At 37.0% G+C, this 21332-nt stretch overlaps 1 protein-coding gene across 1 annotated transcript in view; it reads right to left on the bottom strand.

Annotated features, from left to right (window-relative positions):
* The window catches only part of ATP6V1B2 (ATPase H+ transporting V1 subunit B2), a 37937-nt gene that overhangs the window by 9979 nt on the left and 6626 nt on the right, over window positions 1-21332 (bottom strand). Inside the window, exons 2-12 of the mRNA XM_007935051.2 lie at window positions 18558-18613; window positions 13247-13345; window positions 11689-11782; window positions 11480-11557; window positions 10576-10715; window positions 10145-10246; window positions 9703-9800; window positions 8743-8866; window positions 6584-6734; window positions 1637-1719; window positions 966-1070 (exon numbers count right to left, since the gene is read on the bottom strand). Of these exons, the coding sequence (XP_007933242.1) occupies window positions 966-1070; window positions 1637-1719; window positions 6584-6734; window positions 8743-8866; window positions 9703-9800; window positions 10145-10246; window positions 10576-10715; window positions 11480-11557; window positions 11689-11782; window positions 13247-13345; window positions 18558-18613 (1130 nt within the window). The remainder of the gene's footprint in view (window positions 1-965; window positions 1071-1636; window positions 1720-6583; window positions 6735-8742; window positions 8867-9702; window positions 9801-10144; window positions 10247-10575; window positions 10716-11479; window positions 11558-11688; window positions 11783-13246; window positions 13346-18557; window positions 18614-21332) is intronic.

The raw sequence follows: 21332 nt of genomic DNA, 5'->3' as shown, positions 1-21332 counted from the left end.
CACCTTCCTCAGGGATGTGTTTTGGGTCTGTATCCTGGTCCCTTGTTTCTCCTGCTTTATCTTGCTTCTTTGTGTGGACTGTGATGCTCTGTTGTCTCTGAGGCATTGTGACGTTTTTATTATTTAACCAGTGATTCTATGTTGGAGTGACTTGGCCACAATTTTTGTTTTCTTTGTATGTTTTCTATACAAGCAGGGTACTGTGCTCCTCTATTCATTAGTTGACAGCACTTATACACTCACTACCTGTCTCTTTTCTTGTTATCAGCCTCTCATATGTCCCTGCCAACCTTGGCAAACAGAGCCTTTTCTTAGGTCCCTGGAATCCGAATCAGACCATATGATTATGTTTTATGGAGCATTTCAAAATCAGAACACATACTTAAACATGGGAAAATCCACTGTGAAGCTCCATCAGTAAAAGTATTTGTCCTATCAGTATTTCAGCTTTGTGGTCTAAAATATTTTTATTTGTGGTTTGTGATCAATCTAACATTATCACATAAAGAGGATTTCACAGAGTATATAAAACTGTATTCTTTAGTTTTCTGGTGATTGCTTAAAATGTTAAGCAAGAAATATGTAAAAGTATCTTTTAACATATTAATAATTATTAAAATTACTAATAAAAAGAAAGAGTTTTATTGGTTGTTTTTTTTTTATTTAGAAGCTACTTGAGGGATGTGGGTTCCAAGCATATGATTTTTCACCTTAATTATCAGTATTTAGCCTTATGAAAAAAAAGACTCATTGGGTTTTAATGAATTATAGTCTACATTAAGCTGATACTAAAATTCTACTTTGCAGGAGACACATACACACATTTCTGTTTTTTTTTTTGGATGGGAGAGATGAAAAGTGATATAGGTGAAAGAGAACAGATGTAAGACTGCTGTTTTACAGAAAGACCAAACTGAGAAAGGTTTCATTTCTTTCAAACACCATACTTAGAAAGACATACGTACCAGCTGGTTAGAAACATCAGCATGATCCTTTCTGGTCATACCTTCTCCTATAGCAGATTTCATTAATCGAGATAACGAGGGCAGCACATTAATAGGCGGATAAATCTTGTATAGAAAGGGAGAAAAAGTTCTTTTGAGTGTCAAATCCTAAATGTGAAATCTACAAAACAGTACAAGACTATACAGAAAATCTACAAATTTCAACATCTGTCTTGCAGTACCAATCTCTAATCTAAATGGTATTCTGACCTCTGATATATAAAATCATATATGAAACAAAAAGGTTAAAAAGCAATTCTACCTAAAAGCTGATTTTAAAAGCTAGCATCTATTAGAGAGCCACAAAAAAAAAAAAAAATTTTTTTTAAATTATACTAAGTTTGGGAAATTATATCATTATGAAATAAAATACCCCAACAATTTCCTTGAGAGATAACTGACTCCATTTTAAGGCACAATAAAGAAAAGTGATAATTTAATTCTATGTTTGGGCAATTATTCACACCAGAATTTTAGTACACAGAAATGACAATTCTATAACCATACTAAAATAATTCAAGTTGATCTTGAATTAAACAAAATAATTCCTAAGGGTCAAAACTAAAGTCACAAAAGAATAAAACTTAAGAGGAGATTTATAAGTTTCACAGTATTGTTCAAAAATCAAGTACCTGTCTGTTGTACAGCTGTCTGTCCACATAGATCTGTCCCTCTGTAATGTATCCAGTCAAGTCAGGGATGGGGTGAGTGATATCTACCAGAGGAAGACATTTTACCTTAAACATGGCATTTTAATTTAAGTTTTAGTTAAAATGGTCATTTGCTATAACCAAACCTACAGTTAATCTGCATTCCCTGGAATAGTGATACACAAAAGACTTTTTTGCAATGACACAATCAGGAATCTGTATTGGTCAATTTGGTAGCCACTAGGCATTTGACTGCTAACCAGAAAGTTGGCGGTTTAAATCTACCAGCTGCTCCATGGAAAATGGGGCAATCTCCTTCTGTAAAGATTTACAGCCTTGGAAACCCAATGGGGATCACCATGAGTCAGAACTGACTCAACAGCAGTGCGTTTGGTTGGGGTGGCTACTGAGTACTTGAAATGTGGCTAATGTAACTGAAAAACTGAGTTTCAAAATTAATTTAATTTAAATAGCCACACATGGCTAGCAGCTACTATATTAGAAATTTAATTTGTTTGGTTATAGCACACTAGACATGTATGTTGGCACATTCATAAAAACTACCATTTCTCCTACTTATGTGATTTCCTTACAAAATAAACAAAATTCCATTTATAAACATCAAGTTCCCAAGGTCCCTGGATGGTACAGATAATCTGCATTTGGCTGCTACCCCAAAAGTCGCTGGTTCGAACCCACCCAGTGGTAGAGCAGAAGAACAAGGCCTGGAGATCTGCTTTTGTAAAGATTATGGCCAACTTGACTCTGTAGTGTACAGAGTGTCCAAATGAATGAATTAACAAATAAATGTCTCAACAAACGCAAAGTTCCCTTGCAGAAATCTGCCAATTCAATACATATACTGAGAACATTACTGAGTAAATAATTTTAGTTCACAAGATCTATCAGATAGAAACGTTACATTTCAACACAAAAAACGTTAAGGATACTAGACAAGGAGCACTACTCAGGTAGGAAAGAGATCACACAAAGCAATACATCTAAATCTGTTCAATTATACAGGAAAGTGACTATTTCACAGAAACAAATTATTTTCATGTCAGGAAGCAGTATAATTATAGTGTAATGATTAGTGTAAATTATGAATTCAGACTATTAGTTCTTAACTATGACAAATTATTTTACCTCCCCAAGCCTCAGAGTATACAGCACCTACCTCAAAGTTGCTATGAGGATCAACTGAGTTAATATTCATAAAGCACTTATAACAGTGCTCAATACAGTGAGTTAGTCCTGTTTGGGAAATTTCTTAGGAATGTAATTTTTAAACTGAGATAAAGACAAAAAGGCAGTAAGATAAAAGGAATGCTGAATGGTTATCACCCCAGGAGCGATCCTGAGCATACACTCAGAGGCACGGCATAGTGAGCTTTCTCATAGTAAAAAAAGTACACTGTAACCAGTCCTTGGTGATCATTCTGTTCTCTGAAATCTGTGGCATTTACTCTCTGTGTTCTTCAATGAACACTTACTTGCTATTTTAAGTTTCTGAAGCACATATGTAAAATTTGGAAGCACAGTGCCTAAGGAATTTGCCTGCTAACCAGAAGACTGGAGGTTCAAACCAGCCACTCCTCTGGAAGGAAGGTTGGGCAATCTACTTCCGTAGTGATACGCACTGCCATGGAATCGGATCCGACTCATAGCAACCCCTCCTTGGGTTTCCGAGGCAGTATCAATACTTCTAGTGATACCACCTTGGAAACCCAAGGAAGGGTCACTATGAGTCGGATCCAACTCCACGGCAGTGTGTTGCACTGCGTTAAGTAGATTTAATAATTTACATTAAGTAGAGATCACAATTTTTTTATTTTAATTTTTCACATCTACATCAATATCCTGTAAACAGGACATTAAATCTTTAATAGTAGCCAATAAATTCAAATTAAAAATACAAATTACAAAGAAAATTGATTTTCTTCCACAAAATGATAATTAGGGGTAAATTTTTCAAAAATTTTTTTATTGTAATTTGGGTGAAAGTTCACAGAGCAAATTCACTCTCCATATAGCAGTTCACATATCCTTTGTCTCATGACATTGACTGCAATTCCCCATAATGCAACAGCTTCCCTCCCACTTCCTCCCCATAGTTACCTCTTCCCTGTCCTTCCCTCCCATGTACTTCTGTCCCCCGAGCTGTCTCCTTGTGCATACACAGCCCTTCTATTCTCCCATGATTGATTTCTCCAAGGAGTGTATCTACCTAGTGTATATGTTCAGCTCATATGCCTGTCTTTTGTTTGGCTGGAAGCACAGGAGTGGGTTTACTTGCAGACCTGGAGGGCAGCTAGAGGCCACAGTTTCAGTGGTTCCACCAGGCTCTATCAGACCAGCAAACCTGGTCCCTTGTTCTCCCACTCTACCCAGGATCTCCTACATAGATCCCCTTCCGAGTGGCTGACAGTGGTAGCTGGGCACCATCTAGTTCTTCTGGTCTCATAGTCATATAGGCTGAGGATCGCATGGTGTACCAGTCACTTGGACTAATTGTTTTCATGTGTCTTTGGTTCTCTTCATTCTTCTCTACTCTGAATGAGGAGAGACGTTATTGATGCATCTAGATGTCTACTTGCAAGCTTTTAAGATCCCAGCCGCTACTCGCCAAAGTAGAATGTGGAACAATGTTTTTGTGTAGTATGTTATTCCAATGGAGCTTGATGTACCCTGCGACTATGGTCCCGAGCCCACAGGTCCAATTACTTGCTGCCTCTGGGTAGCTGGCTATGGCCAAGAAGTAACTATAACCTTGTCCCTTGTCAGCTCTACGATATACCTGGGAATTCTTACAGAACATACAGTTGTGGAAACATCGTGTGCTAACCCTGTTCATGGTCTTGGGCACACTCCCCCTGCATACACATACCTAATATTCAGCCTGTCTACCCATCTATCCACCTGTGTATCAATGTTTGCCTTCATTGACAGCATAGTACTGTATGTGCAAAAGGGTTCATCTTTGCTGTGTGTACCTCCCATGCACCTCTCTCTTTCTCTTCCTCAATGCCACTGTGTTGATCACTAACATTTGGTACATTGCCCTTCTCTTCACCCAAATCAATACTTGTCTCTACCTATTGAGCAGTGTTCCCTCCCCACCCCTCCCCCTCCCAGTAACCAATAAAGGAAATTTCCTTCCATATATAAACCTTTCCTTGACTTTTTTTTTTCGGCCTTAACAAACAGGAGTTTATTCTCTATAACAGTTTGGAGGCTTTAAGTCTGAATTCAAAGTGCCAGGCTCTAGGGGCTGGGTGAAAGGCCCTTGACCTTGGGCTTCAGCTTTGCCTCCTGCTCCCATTTCCTTTTTACAATAACGACTAATATAATATCTGTCCTTCTGTGATTGACTTATTTCACTCAGCATAATGTCCTCCAAGTTCATCCACATTATGTGGTGTTTTGCAGATTCTGTTATTCTTTAGGGTTGCATAGGATTCCATTGTGTGTATGTACCATAGTTTGGTTAACCATTCTCCTGTTGATGGGCACCTAGGCTGCTTCTACCTTTTGGCTACTGCAAATAGTGCTGTGATGAACATGGGTGTGCATAGATCTGTTCTTGTCCTGGCTCTCACTTCTTTGGATATATACCTAATAATGGAATGGCTGGGTCAAATGGTATTTCTAATTCCAACTTTTTAAGGAATCACCATACTGCTTTCCACAATGGTTGTATCATTTCACAGTCCCACCAGCAATGTATGAGAGTCCTAATCTCTCTGCATCCTTGCCAGCGTTTGTTATTTTCTGTCTTGTTGAACTTTGCTACTAGTGCTGAGGCAAGATGGTATCTCACTGTTGTTTTGATTTGCATCTCTCTAATGGCTAATGAGGAGCTCTGGTAGCATAGTGCCTAAAGCACTTGACTGCTAACCAGGAGGCTGGTGGTTCAAACCCACCAGCCTCTCCTCGGAAGGATGATGGGGCAATCTACTTCCATAGTGATGTTGTTGTTGTTGTTTTGCCGTCGAGTCGGCCCCGACTCATAGCGAGCTCTCCTTGGGTTTCCGAGGCAATATCACTACAGAAGTAGGACTGCCCAACCTTCCTTCCGAGGAGTGGCTGGTGGGTTTGAACCGCCAGCCGTCTGGTTAGCAGGCAACTGTCTTAGCCACTATGCTATCAGAGCTCCCTCCATAGTGATACTGCCTTGGAAACCCAAGGAGGGGTTGTTATGAGTTGGGTCCGACTCGACGGCACATAACAACAACAACAACAATGGCTAATGATCATGAGTATTTCTTCATATGTTTGTTGGCTGCCTGAATATCCTCTTTGGTGAAGTGTCTATTCATGTCTTCTGCAATTATGGGTAATTTTTAAAAGAAAAAAATTTTATTCAAGCATAAATAACTACCTAAGGTAAACTCCAGCTCTAGAGCTCAAGAGGTGTAGCTCTGGTGGCATAGAGCCTAAGGCATTTGACTGCTAACCAGAAGGCTGGCGGTTCAAACCCACCAGCCATTCCACAGAAGGAAGACTGGGCAACCTACTTCTGTAAAGATTTACTGCCTCAGAAAGCCAAAGGAGGTTGCTATGAGTCAGAATCAACTCGATGGCAGTGAGTTTTGTTTTGTTTTAAAGTAAACTCTTGGAGAGTTAAGTTCTCCAAAGAATTTCAACTCAAAACGTTATACAGTCTTCTCTCTTAGACTCAAAATCCTTACAGTGATTAAAACATCATTGCCATTGAGTCAATTATGATTCATAGTGATACTATAGGACAGAGCAGAACTGCCCCATAAGGTTTTCAAGGCTGTCATCTTTACAGATTGTCATATCTTTCTCTCATAGAGTGGCTGGTTGGTTTGACCTTTTGGTTAGCAACTGAGCGTTTAATCACTATGTCACCAGGGCTCTTTAAACAATGATTAGATGCCATATTCCAAAAACTTAAAAACTTACCGTCATTAGGCATGGTGAGAATTGGGATCTGAGTAATAGAGCCATTTCTACCTTCCACCCTGCCAGCACGTTCATATATTGTGGCTAAATCTGTATACATGTAACCTGGGAAACCTCGTCGACCAGGAACTTCTTCTCTGGCTGCTGAAACCTGACAATACATCAAGGAAAAGATTATTTTGTGCCAGAATATGGAAAGTAAATCTTGATTAGAATATGTTTGTTTGAACATGTTTTTTTTTTTTTTTAAATTGTGATTGGGTGAAGGTTTACAGAGCAAATTTATTTTCAATACAGCAGTTCACATACACTTTGTCTCATGACATTGACCACAGTTTACCACTCCGACTATGGTCCCAAGCCTGCAGGTTCAACTACTCGGTCCCTCTGGGTAGCTGGCTGTGACCAAGCCGTGACCACAACCTTGCCCCTTGGCAGCTCTACCATACACCTGGGAATTCTGCTCATTCACATAAACTTATAGGACCATTGTCTGCCAACCCTATATATGTTCTTGGATATAGTCCCCATTTCATAGACATACCTAATTGTGTTGGAACATGTTTCAAGAAAATCTTCTAGAAACACAAGTTAAAATTATTCTGCAAAAAAAAATGTTGACAATGGGGATTCAAAAGTTTTTTGGTAAGAGCTTATTGCCATAATATAAATCTTTAAATAGCTTTGCTAGAAGGAAATCTTCTGGAAATTTTAGAAATCACAGATAGTTTTAAGATTGAGAGAACATTTTTAGTGCACAAGGTATATTTCATGCTATGGATCTAGTTATATTTATGTCAAAAGGGTAGGAAATATATGCCAGGATTCATGTGTTGCATTTACATATATTATTTAATATATTATTTAACCCTCACAGTACCACTACATGGATGGTATTATTATCCCCAATTTGCTGTTGGAATCAAGAGTCAGTTAAGTTAAATAATTTCCCAAGGTCACAAAGCTAGCAGTTCGTTCTACTGTACAAAATAAGAATAGTGGTAAATTGTCTTTCTCTTAAGAGATATGCGCAGTAGAAAACAGGTATATGTATTATTTAATCTACAAGCACCAAGAACATTATTAAGTTAATTTTTAAGGATACTTTGGAACCTTCAAAAGAGGATACTATAGTGGTACTACACAGCGTATGGTATGCAGCCCAAGTGTTATCAGTGTTCAATAAGATAATATAGAAATTGAGATAAGCATATAGAATCTTTAATGGAAATTTGACACCAGGATAATTTTATGCCTGTTAAATCTAATAGTAAGAAAAAGTCTGCGCTTATACATTATAAATCTTTTTTGCTTTTATAACAATTCATTTCTTTTATATTTTATAAAAGTATTGGTCCATAATGGATGGGGGGGGAACTAGAGTTAGTTTGAAAAAGCACCATTAATACAGTAAGATAGGTTGAAGGATTATAGGGAATTTTAAGAAGCTAGATATTGATAGAATCTATCTCTTCAGAGGTCTTTTTCCTTTTTATGTGCTTAAAAGAATAAGTTACTCAAGATTTCAGTAACTTGTAGAACAAATATCCCAAAATTTCTGAGAGATAAATGCCAGATTCTTAACACTTTTCCTAAATAAACATTGGGTTTTCTAAAGGAAAAAATTTTGAAGGGTGCTGCCAGAGTATGGTCTTTATCTTCTTAAATACTAACATCATCAAAAGGAGCTCTGGTGGCGTAGTGCCTAAGGCATTTTACTGCTAACCAGGAGGCTAAATGAAATTCTGAATAGGGTTAAAAATTGACAGCTTGGGTAGAGATAAACATCCTGGGAAAAGAACTGAATAAACTGCGAGCATCATTTAACTCCCTTTTTCAATCAGTTCTTAATCCATCCATGGAGACGTTATGGTATGATAAACACGCTAATAATTTAAATCTCATCTCCTAATCATTTCACCAAGTTGACAGATACCAGTATTATTTTTGTTTCTGATTAAGGTATTCTACTAATAAATGGATCATGAAGCTTAAAAGACATGATTAAAGAAAAATGAAAACTTGCAAAGGACAACAGAACCCTGAAAATGGGCCCACTTTGTTTAATTGAGGGGAAAAAAAAAATTGAACAGTTTCGATGGTTAAGCACCAGATTCTCTGCCAGCAACAGGTATAAAAAAATGGGAAAAAAAAGTTACCTCTCGAAGTGCTTCAGCATAAGAACTCATGTCTGTTAGGATAACCAGTACATGCTTCTCACATTGGTAGGCCAGAAACTCGGCTGTGGTTAGAGCCAGGCGAGGAGTGATAATCCGCTCAATGCTGAAATGGAACAGTAAGTCCTATGTCACTCAGACAAAAAGGCCAAAATAAAACCAAATGATTCTGGAAATACAGAACAGTCTCTCTTTTAAAGACTAAATAAATTGTTCCTTTAAAAACTCCTAAGTAAGGCAGAGACAGTTTATGTGTTTTCTAACAAGAATCACTTAGTGCTACAATTTCTCAGACTATGGTACCCTCAAAACTAAGAGAGTGAGAGACAGAAAAGTGGGAAAAGAAATGGGGCCAGATTTCTCAGGAAAGAGAAAAGGATCGTTTATTGAGTAGCCACTGTGTGTGTGCTAGACAATTTATAACACAGGCATGATCTCACTTTAATAAGTAAAACAATCCTGTGAGACAAGTACTATTTGTCTCTTGGCTGCTAACTGAAAGGTGAGTTAGAACTCACTAGCCCCTAAGTGAAAGAAAGATGCTGCAATCTGCTTCCATAAAGATTTACAGCTTAGGAAACCTTATAGGGCAGTTCTACTATGTCCTATGTCCATATGGTCTCTATGAGTCAGAAGCAACTCAATTATAACCAGTTTGATTTTGCTTTAGCCTTAGAAAAAGGAGCACTGGTGTGGTGATGGTTAAATGCTAATGGAAAAGTTGACAGCTGGAAGCTGCAAGCTGCTCTGCAGAAGAAAAGACCTGGTGATCTGGTCCTCTAAGGATACCAGCTTTGGACATCCTATAGGCAGTTCTGTGTCCCATAGGATCGCTATGAGTCAGAACCATCTCCATGGCACACAACAACAGTATTAGAAAACAAGGTAACATTTTTGATCTTGATTCTGAGTGAAAAGAAAGAAACAGCTTTATCTACTTACGTTGGGTCATTAGCCAAGTTCAAAAACAGGCAGACATTGTCCATTGAGCCATTTTCTTCAAAGTCAGATTTGAAGAATCGGGCAGTTTCCATGTTTACCTAAATGGCAATGACTTCATCAGTACTGGGCAAAGAAAAATCTTAATATCCATTTCTGATCAAGGCCAAGCTATGGATCTGAATTGTTACTATTCTTAAAGTTTCAAGTACCCAAAAGATTTCTGTAATAGCCAAAACGGTAAACAGCCTGATTTGGGCATGAAGACTATCAGTTTCACAATCAGATTGCTAAATTTCAATATTTAGTTTGGCCAACATGTCAAGTTGGTAACTTCTCCACCTGGAGAGATTAAATTACAAATGTGCAGTTTACTATATTGTTCAGGTAACATAAACATTTAGTTTTATATTGCTATATTAAACTGTGAAAAAATTATACTTACACCCATAGCAGCAAATACAATTGCAAAATTTTCTTCACTGTAGTCTACTACATCTTTGGATTTCTTTACCAAACCAGCTTGCCGACAGATTTGAGCAGCAATCTGATGAAGATTATAAAAGAACCAAGTTAAAAATTTAGGATTATATTCTACTAAGAAATGACTTTTATCCAACTTTCTGGAATTGCAATTATCAATGAAACTGGCATGTTTTAGAGGTCTTTCAGCAATAAAAATACTGTACTTTTTGCAAAGATATACAGTTAAGCAAGAAGACAGATGTTACGCATGCATAAAGATTCAATGTAATTGGATTATACAAATAATAACGTTACCATTTATTTTGAAAATGCTTTGATTTTTCAATAAAAATAATGCATTTAGAAATACTTCCCTGTTAAATTTCACACCAGCTACATCCTTGTTCTTACCTCATTGTGCGGTAAGCCAGCAGCAGAAAAGATAGGAATTTTCTGCCCCCGGGCAATGCTGTTCATGCCATCGATGGCCGAAATACCAGTCTGAATCATCTCCTCTGGATAGATTCTACACTGAGGATTAATTGGTTGACCTTATACATGTCCAAAGGAAAAAATATTAATATGTCTGCACATTATTTGGGAATAGAAAACAGAAACCAAATAAAAACAAAAAGCAGCATAAGAAGAGATCCGAAATGTGTAAAACATTTCTCTTTACTCTTAAAAAAAAAATCACTTATATGTGAAACCTGAAACTATAGAAATAATTATTTTCCATGAGTCTTTTATATTTTCACAAAATACAATGGTAGCAGAACAAGTTCTTCAAGTTAAATAAAGGTAAAGTAAATAAGAGAGGAATCCTTATCTCAAAGCCACAATTTTACTATTTACATTTCAGATAGGCTATAGTGATATTTCACAGTGTTTTAAGATATTATGTGTAAATATATAGAAGATCTTTACATTTACAAAGATGATTTCTAGGAAAAATAAATTTATTAAACATGGAAATAGTTTAAGAAATTACTTGTAAAATGTTGGTTATCTACTTAGAACAGTATTCTCTCACACACACACTCACACACTCACATACACACAAACCCCAAAAACCCCCCACTACAGAGGTATACCCCCAATGCCGTCGAGTCAGATCTGACTTATAGCGACCCCTCCATGGGTTTCTGAGGTGGCATCACTAAGGTAGTAGATTGCCCAATCTTCCTTCCGAGGAGTGGCTGGTGGGTTTGAACTACCAGCCTTCTGGTTAAGCAATCAAATTCCTTAGGCACTATGTCACCAGAGTTCCCAAGTTATTTTCCTCAAGACACAGAAATCCATTTACTGCCCCTACCCATAATGTCAAGGAAGTCTTCAGCCAGCACAACAGGGCCTCTGTCAATAGGTTTTCCTGATCCATTGAATACCCGACCTGTAAAAAAGTAACAAGACAGAACAGAGTGGACACTGATTTTCAAATATTCATTACTTTTCTAGATTTTATGGAAATATGTTTAGAAAGAAACAAGATCTCTGCTCAGAAGAACAATTATATGCATTTACCAAGCATATCCTCAGACACTGGTGTTCGGAGAATATCTCCAGTAAACTCACAGGACGTTTTCTTGGCATCTATACCTGAAGTACCTTCAAATACCTATCAACAAAGAGATGTAATCAGAAATTTACATGGGGACTTAAGTTTTATCTCTGATAAACAGCATGTATAAAGTAAAATACATAAATGGACACCACATTAATACAATGAAGAAAGAAATGTTCATGTTACGAGCCAAACTCTCAATGTTCAGACCCAGAGTGGTAAGCTATGCCTGCAGGCCAAATCTGACAGATAAGATAATGTTTTTACATTTTAAATGGTTGTTTGAAAAAAAGAAAGAAAGATTATGCAACAGAGAACTTACGTGGTCCTACAAAGCCACATGAAAGTATTTATTATCTGGCCTTCATAGAAAGTTTGCCAGCCCCTGCTCAAAACTATTTTTTAGGGGAGCAAATTATTTGAGAAAACTGGCATTTGTCATACTCAGGTAACATTAAAAAGTAGAATTTTAAAGAAAGAATTTAAAGGAATAGACTCAAGATATCCTTTTGGTCTTATCCCATCAGTGAATTCTGCTTTTCAAGACCTTCCTATGTGACTTTCATTTTTTCCACTGGGGGGAAAAAAAAGTCATTTGACTGGTAGAATTATTGGGCTACAATAAATATAAGAGGCTGACATTTGAGGAGAAGAATAAAAAAAATAATAGTATTTTTTTCCCACATACCACCAGTAATTGATCTCTAAAAACTTCACCTCACTCAATGAGTACTAGAAAAAACAAGCAGTGTTCCCTTGTTTTTGAGATTAGGAAAAAGTTCAACTGACCAAGTTTTTTTTTTTTTTATTGTGATTTGGGTGAAACTTTACAGAGCAAATTCACTTTCCATATAGCAGTTCACATACACTTTGTCTCATGACATCGAATGCAATTTCCCACAATGCAACAGCTCTCCTCTTACTTCCTCCCCACAGTTACCTCTTCAGTGTGTCCTTCCCTCTGATGCACTCCTGCCCCTTGAGCTGTCTCCCTGTATATACACAGCCCTTCTATTCTCCCATGACTGTTCTCTTCAAAGAGTGTATCTGCCTAATGTAAATGTTCAGCTCCTATGCCTTTCTTTTGTTTGGCTGGAAGCCACGTGTGTGGGTTCAATTCCAGACCTAAAGGGCAGCTAGGGGCTATAGTCTCAGTGGTTCCACCAGGCTCTATCAGACCAGCAAACATGGTCCTCCCACCCCCCTTTTTTTAAAAAAAATCATTTTGAGTTTTGTTCCACATTGTTCTCCCACTCTATCCAGGATCTCCCACATAGATCCCCCTCCAAGTGGTTGACAGTGGCAGCCCAGCACCATCTAGTTCTTCTGGTCTCATAGTTGTATAGGCTGAGGATCACACTGTGTACCAGTTGCTTGGACTAATCGTTTCCATGAATCTTTGGTTTTCTTCATTCGTCTTTGCTCTGGACAAGGAGAGACCCATCACTGCATCTAGATGGCTGCTTGCAAGCTTTTAAGATCGCAGGCAATTGACCAAGTTTTGAAAGTGATGCTTACCTGAACCACTGCTTTAGAACCACTAACTTCTAGAACCTGACCACTTCTCTTCGTGCCATCTGGTAATGTCAAATGGACAATCTCAGCATATCTGGGAAACTAAATAGAAAGAAAGGATCAATAAGCAACGTTTTAAAATCTTCTCCCAAGAGAAGCTCCCCAAAGCACTCTATATGTGTTATCTCCACACAGCCTTCATGCATGTATACTTCTTCTACCCCAACACAGACATATACTGAGAATTTATAATGTCCTCAGGTACTGAAGTCCTTAATAAGCAAACACAACTGACACACATACTGCCAAACATAGCATTATATACAAGGAGTAGGGTCTTAAACCCATGAAAATAAAGCAATTAAAATTTCTTTCCCTATGTGTATATGTAAGGAGCTCTGGTAGCACAGTGCCTAAGGCATCTGACTGCTAATCAGAAGATTGGTAGCTCAAACCCACCAGCCACTCTGCAGAAACAAGACTCTGCAATCTACTTCTGTAAAGATTTACTGCATTGGAAACCCAGTGGGGGTCACTATGAGTTGGAATAGACTTGATGGCAGCGGGTTTGGTTATTATGTGTATATATTTTAAAGTTTTGAGACTATCCAAAAGCCAAATCAAACCCGCTGCCATCGAGTTGATTCTGACTCATAGAAATCCCTACTGAGTTTGCAAGTTGGTAAATCTTTATGGAAGTAGATTGCCTCATCTTCCTTCCATGGAACGGCTGGTGAGTTTGAACCACCAACCTTCTGGTTAGCAGTCAGATGCCTTAGGTACTGTGCTACCAGAGCTCCTCTTTGAGACTATAGAAAGGTACAAAAAAACACAAATATCCATGTTCCCACTACTCGAAACTGATGTTGGCTTCTTGGGCTGTATGTGTGTGTGTGTAATCATATGTGTTTTTTGGGGTGCAAAAAAGAGTTATTATTAATTAAATAATTACTGCTGTAATAATATTTTCTTTTAAAGTGAAAACAACAAAGAATTTTTTTAATAGGTTCGATTTATGTTTCAAAAAGAGTATTTAATCATTTTGAAACAATGGGAAGGGTTTTATAAAAATGGCTTCAAGTCATCTTCACTTTTCACAAGCAAAGGTGTATCACCTCAGTATAAAAATATCTTTTTCCCACACTTCTGCCTATCTTACATTGCTAAAGTTTAATTTTTGCCATTTTGGTAAGTTAAAAATCAGCATCTTTTATATTTACATTTTCCTAATTTATACTACCATTGAGTATTTTTTCATGTTTACTGATAATTCAAACTTCATTTCCTATGAATGTATTATTAATATCCTTTCCTTACTTTGGTACAGGATCTGCTTTTTCTTATTTATTGGCAGAAGTTTATATATTCTGAATATTAATTCTTTTGCAAATATCTTTTCCTTCCTTTTTTTTTGACATTACTTATGTTATCATAAGGAGCTCTGGTGTCATAGCGCCTAAGGCATTCATCTGCTAACCAGAAGGTTGGTGGTTCAAACCCACCAGCCACTCCATAGAAGGAAGACTGGACAATCTACTTCCGTAAAGATTTACCTCCTTGGAAACCCAAAGCAGATTGCTATGAGTTGGAATAGACTTGATGGCAGTGAGTCTGTTTTTCTTTTTATGTTATCATATGGAAGTTTTAAAACTTTTATATAATAAAATTGTTTTTTGATATGAGTTGTGTCTTCTTGCCTTTTTGCCTGATAAAGATGGTTTCCTATATTTTCTTCTAAAAGTTTTACATTTCAATTTCAGTTTTCATGTTTGGGTCTTTAATACATCTGGATTCATTTCTGATATCTAATTTTATTCTTTTTCATATGGGAAATTAATTGTTCCAGCAATACTTATTGAAAAACCCCAAGTGTTCCCCATTGGCTTAAAATGTGTCTCTTCATTTACCAAGTTTTCATGCCTTAGGAGAGTTAGTTACTTTTGTTTCACTGATATCTTCTTATTTCTGTGCCAAATCCTTATTCTTAATTACTTTCTATCTCATTTTGTTATCTGGTAGGGGAAGTCTCTTTTCTCCTTTTTCAGGATTGTCACTGTAAGCATTGAACTTTCTCTTCAATTTGAATTTTAAAATGAGTTTCTCAGTCGCACTGACTTATACAAACACACACAATTTTGGGACTGTAATTGGAAATAAAAGAATTTACATATTAATTTGGGAGAATCAACACCTTTACTATTTTTAGTCTTTCCATTCATGAATATGGAACCTCTATTTATTTAGGTCTTCTTTTCTCTCTAAAGTACCTGAGTGGTACAGTTAACTCACTTGGCTACTAACTGAAAGGCTGGAGGTTCAAGTTCACCCAGAGGTACCTGGGAAGAAAGGCCTAGTAATTTAGTGCCAAAATTTCAACGATTGAAAATTCTAAGGAGCACAGCTCTACTCTGATACACATGGGTTTGCCATGAGTCAGAGCTGAGTTGATGGCAACTGGCTTGGTTTTGGTTTTACGTCTTTGAACAAAGTTTTATAGCTTTCTGTAAATAATTACTGATTATTCCAATCAGTTACTTCTAATCAGTTATGTTTGGCATATAGAACAATACTGATCTCTGTAAATGAACCCTCTCTATATAACTATATACCATTGTTTCTAACAGTCTTCACAGAATGGCTTGGATTTTGTTTAGTTTACCATATTATCAAGAAACAATCATCGTTAACTGCTGTTGAGTTGGCCCCAATACATGGCAACCCCACGCACAATGGCAAGAAACGCTGTCCATTGGGGGCCAACACTGTGATCAGCTGCAGGTCAGATCACTGTAACCCATAGGGTTTTCACTGGCTGATTTCCAGAAGCAGATCATCATGCCTTTCTTCCCAGCCCATCATTAGTCTGGAAGCTCTGCTGAAACCTTTACAACATCACAGTACCATGTAAGCCTCCACTGACAGACAGGTAGTGGCTATGAATGAGGTGTATTATCTGGGAATTGAACTCAGGTCTCCCATACTGAAGGAGAGAATCCTACCACTGAACCACCAATGCACCACAAAACATGATGACATATGTGCTGTTTACTTTCTTATTCTTTTATAGCCTAATTTCTTTTTCTCACAGTGTTGGCTAGGTTCTAAGCACAAAGGTGAATAGTGATGATGACAGCAGGCATCTTTCTTTACCTTAATCCTGATTCAAATGAGAATGTTTTAGAGTCTCTCCTTAAGTGTGTTGCTTGCGGAAGGTTATGGTCAACATCCTTTAAGAAGTTAAATAAGTTTGCTCTATTTTGTATTTTCTAAGAGGGCTTTTCCTTTTTTGTAAGAAATGAGTTATTTAATTTAATCAAATATTATTTCTGTATTTACTGAGTATAGCCTTTTCTAATTTAATCCATAATGTACTAAATTACCCTGATACATTTTCTAATGTCAAATCATCCTCTGTTGCTGAGATAAACCTTACTTTGTCATAGTTTTTATTTATTTATTTTTTGTACAGTTATTTTTTGCTAATACGTAACACATGAATCTATTTTATTATCAATTTTGACATTCTGTGTTTTTAACTGAGAATGCCTGCATTTTTCTTGGCTGGCACTACTCTTCTAGTTTTGGAATCAAAGATAACATTATTTGAAATGAGTTGGGTAGCAGCAATTCATCATCTTTTATTCTCTAACACAATTTGTATAAGATTATCTTTTCCTTGATTCTACATGTATGCTTTAAGTTAAAACCAAAATCGAAAAATAAAACCTGTCACTTGTCTGAGAAAACAAATTAGAAGTTTAAAGCTAAACTTTGGGATAGCATGGGGAGGCTGTAAAAACCACAAGCGAATTTGATAAAAAAACAAAACAAAACAAAAAAACCCTAAATCTGGTGGTATTTATTTTAATTTAATTTATTTAATAGTCTTTCCTCACCTGGAGGTATATCATAAACTAATAATCAGTGAAAAATTGTTTTAGCTCCCTTAAAGCTACTTCATCAAATATATTTTCTAACTGCTTCCTGTCATTGTCTCTCATCATTTTCTGTATTTACCTTTTACAGCACTCATCATAATTTTAAATAACACATTTACTTACAGCTCCCTTGGAAGAAGAGCCATTTTTATTGCTCACTATTATATTTTCTATGCTGAGCTCAGTACTTAACACAGTTGAAATTCAAATATGAAAATTTTAAAACTATGAGCCAAAATTTTATTTAATGGAGAAGGGAAAAAGAAACAAAGTTCCCTAATACTGTTCTCAAAAATAAAAAATAAAAAGCTGAATAGAGAATGCATTTTGCCCTTTCTTTTAAGAAATGTTTCTTAAATATTCTTCTGCTTCCAGAGGGGCCACATGCTAACATACTCGTATCATTAACCTCCCTCAGCACACTAGTAATTGTGTGCTTTATCCCTTACCCCACATCAATAATAATCAATATAGAGTTACTGCTCTAGCAAGAATATTATATAAATAATCTTCTCTGAAGATATTTGGATCACAGAGCTCAGGCAGCAGGCTTAGCCCAAGGTACCCAGTTAAAGACTATGCCTTATGCCTCTTTTTCTAAGAAAACAATAATATAATTTTTATATATTGTTGTTGTTGTTGTGTGCTGTTGAGTTGGCCCCGACTCATAGTGACCCCTCCTTGGGTTTCCGAGGCAGTATCACTACGGAAGTAGATTGCCCAACCTTCCTTCCCAGGAGTGGCTGGTGGGTTTGAACCTCCAGCCTTCCGGTTAGCAGTCAAGTGTTTTAGACACTATGCTACCAGAGCTCCTATTTTTATATATAGGTGTGGCTAAAAAAAAACAGTATGTAACTAAAGATCCTTACAACAAACTGACTAGGTAAACACTACTCTTTGCTTTAGGGTTTTTGTCACCCAGCCCATAAAGATAAACTAACAATCCTTATGCATGCAAAGAGCTTAAAATGTAGTAGAGAAGACAAGTGCACAAATAACTATAACATATGGCAGTCTATGGTAAGGGTCCTTAGATACCATGTATCTAGATAGTATCCTACAGTTTATAAAGCACATTCACAAATGTTCCTGTTATTTTTTAAAGGCCCTGTGAAATATCAAGGATAAACATTATTATTATTATTTATTTATTTTTTTTGCTGATGAGGAACTCAATGCTACAAATAGAACTCACAGTGGATCCAGTACCAGAATCTGATTTTCTGTCTTTCTGACTTTTGGTCTTAAATTCTTATCTCCTATGGAGTACTTACATTCAGATCAAGGAATGGCTTAAAAACATAACATAAATTTTAAAGGATTTACAGGATTTTTAACCTCATAAATGGTTGAACTATAATAGAAAGTGGTATTACCTTAACATGATCTAAGATCACTAGTGGACCATTGACTCCTGATACTGTCTTGTATGCTGGAAAGAAACACAGAGAGTCAGATGTAGTCAAATAGCACACCACCCAAAACTACCAATCTGGTATTATCAAAAAACCTCTGTCGACTTTATCACAATTATGATAGTATGAACACTCAAATAGTTGTATTTTTTTCAGCATATTTAAAAAATATGCCTGTGTCTGTACAACTTCTCATAATCCATTCTCATCTAACCAAAATTAATTTGAACCCCTACTATAGGCCCAACGTTATGTAAGCACTCATGATATACAGAAACAAATAAGGGAGACAGACAGACCGTACCTTCAAAAAGTTACAATCTCATGGCAGGGAAAGGCAATGGTCACAATGTGATGAGATGAGTTGTCAAAAGGTTTTGTGTTAATACCCGAAAAACAAGAGTAGCTGTAATTACTTTCTCAGAGAAAAGAAAAGCTTTATAGGAGGTGACACTTAGGGCTGAATCTTGGGAAAGGAGTTAGCAAAATAGATGAGGGAGAGGGAAGGAATCCTTCACTTGAAGCAGAAGTGACAAAATTCACAAAGGAAATTTGACAAAATACAGTCTATAAGGTAAATATGAGGAGTCCTGGTGGCACAGTGGTTAAGCACTCAGCTGCTAATGGAAAGGTTGGAGTTTTGAACCCATCACCTGCTCCGCAGGAGAAAGAGGAGGCAGTTGCTTCTGTAAATATTACAGCCTGAGAAATCCTATCCGCCAGTTCGGCTTTGTCCTACAGGGCCGCTATGAGTCAGAATCAACTAGATGGCATACAGTAAGAAGATAAATGTACTAGAAATACAAAATATAATCTGTAAAGTATAAAGTCATAATAAAATGGTATCATAAAAATTATGGGGGAAAAGCTTTATAAATAAAGAGAATGGACAATAAAATGAAAGGCCAAAAGTCAAGTTAATAAGATTAAGTATTCCTTTCTTAAAAACTGAAAGAATACTATCAGTTCAGATACTGACATTTTCCACTGCAAATTTTGTCCTATGAACAAACTATTAGTCTACTTCATTTGAATAAACTATTAGTCTACTTCATTTAAAAAGAAAAGAAAAATCCCACTGCTGTCAAGTCTATTTCAACTCATAGTGACACTACAGGACAGAGTAGAACTGCCCTACAGGGGTTTGCAGCTCTGTAATCTTTAAGGAGGGAGCTCTGGTAGCATAATGGCTAAAGCACTTGACTGCTAACCAGAAGGCTGGCGGTTCAAACCCACCAGCCACTCCTCGGAAGGAAGGCTGGGCAATCCTACTTCCGTAGTGATACTGCCTCGGAAACCCAAGGAGGGGTCACTATGAGTTGGGGCCGACTCGATGGCACATAACAACAATAACAATCTTTAAGGAAGCAGATTGCTCTATCTTTCTCCCATGGAGTGGCTAGTGGATTCAAATTGCCAACATTTTAGTTAGCAGCCAAGCTTAACCACTGCGCCACCAAAATCCCTCATTAGAGACAGAAGTAGCCAAACTTCATTCAACCTTGTTACACCTACATCAAGTGTAATGGTCATTAAGTATAACAAAGAACTTTCAGGAGAAAATAATTAACTGACATCTTCAAAATCAGCTAAACATCAGAGTAGATTAAATACATGAAATAAGCAGTAGTTCTCCCTTCTCCCCTCCCTCCCATCCAGCCTTGATAACCATTAATGGTCTCTATATAATTGCTTATCCTAGATATTTTCACATGAGTGGAATCAAACAATACCTGTCCCTTTGTGGCTGATTTATTTCACTAAACTTGCTTGATTTCTTATAATGAGCTTGGACAGAGATTCTTGGCACAAATACAGACTCTTAAGAATGAGGAAACCATTTAATAACCAGTCTGTCCACTCAAGGGGCTTCAGAATTAAAAACACAATTCCTTCAGCCTAAGGCCAGGAAAGGAGCTCTGGTAGCATAGTGCCAAGGCACTTGACTGCTAACTAGGAGGCTGGCGGTTCAAACCCACCAGCCACTCCTCGGAAGGAAGGTTGGGCAATCCTACTTCCGTAGTGATAACTGCCTCGGAAACCCAAGGAGGGGTCACTAGGAGTCGGGGCCGACTCGATGGCAAAATAACAACAACAACAACAAGGCCAGGAAGGATATGCTCTGGCACAAATGCAGGGAGAGTAAGCAAGCACTATCAGGAGCCCATGCCTTTCATGCACACCAATCACACACCAAATATTTGTTCGAATACATCTGTAAATGTCTCATCAGAGGCCTCCAAAACTGACTTTCAAAAAATACCTTAGATAAAAGACAAGTCACAGCCTAAGGAATGTTAAACACTTGAATGGATTACATAAAAAGATTAATCCATTCCTTTAAGATTAGTAGAAAAACCCCCATTTGTTACATTTTCTGCCATTTTTATAAAAACCCTTCCTGTTGTTTTAAAGTGATCAAATAGTCTTTTTAAAACATAAATCCAACCTACTAAAAAAAAAATTGTTTGTTGTTCTCATTTTAAAAGGAAACGATGTCTTTTAGTGAGTACTTAGAAATGTTATGTGGAAAGAAAAGTGAGTTACATTAGACACATTTTTCCCTACAGCCTAGTTATAAAATATATAGAAATAGAGGCCTTTTAAAAACCTTTATCTAAACAGCTGGGGGGGGGGGACTGGGGGTAGTAGTGGTAGAAGAGATATCTAGTTGATATTTATAGGTAACTGTGTTGAAAAATATAACATCATAAAATCCTTTCAAAAAACCCACTG

This window comes from Orycteropus afer, unplaced genomic scaffold (genome assembly GCF_000298275.1).
Source record: "Orycteropus afer afer isolate SDZICR_OR568_19922 unplaced genomic scaffold, OryAfe1.0 scaffold00024, whole genome shotgun sequence".
Lineage (NCBI taxonomy): Eukaryota > Metazoa > Chordata > Mammalia > Tubulidentata > Orycteropodidae > Orycteropus > Orycteropus afer.
Note: the sequence above shows the minus strand (reverse complement) of the source record. Positions and strands in the feature narration are given on the sequence as shown.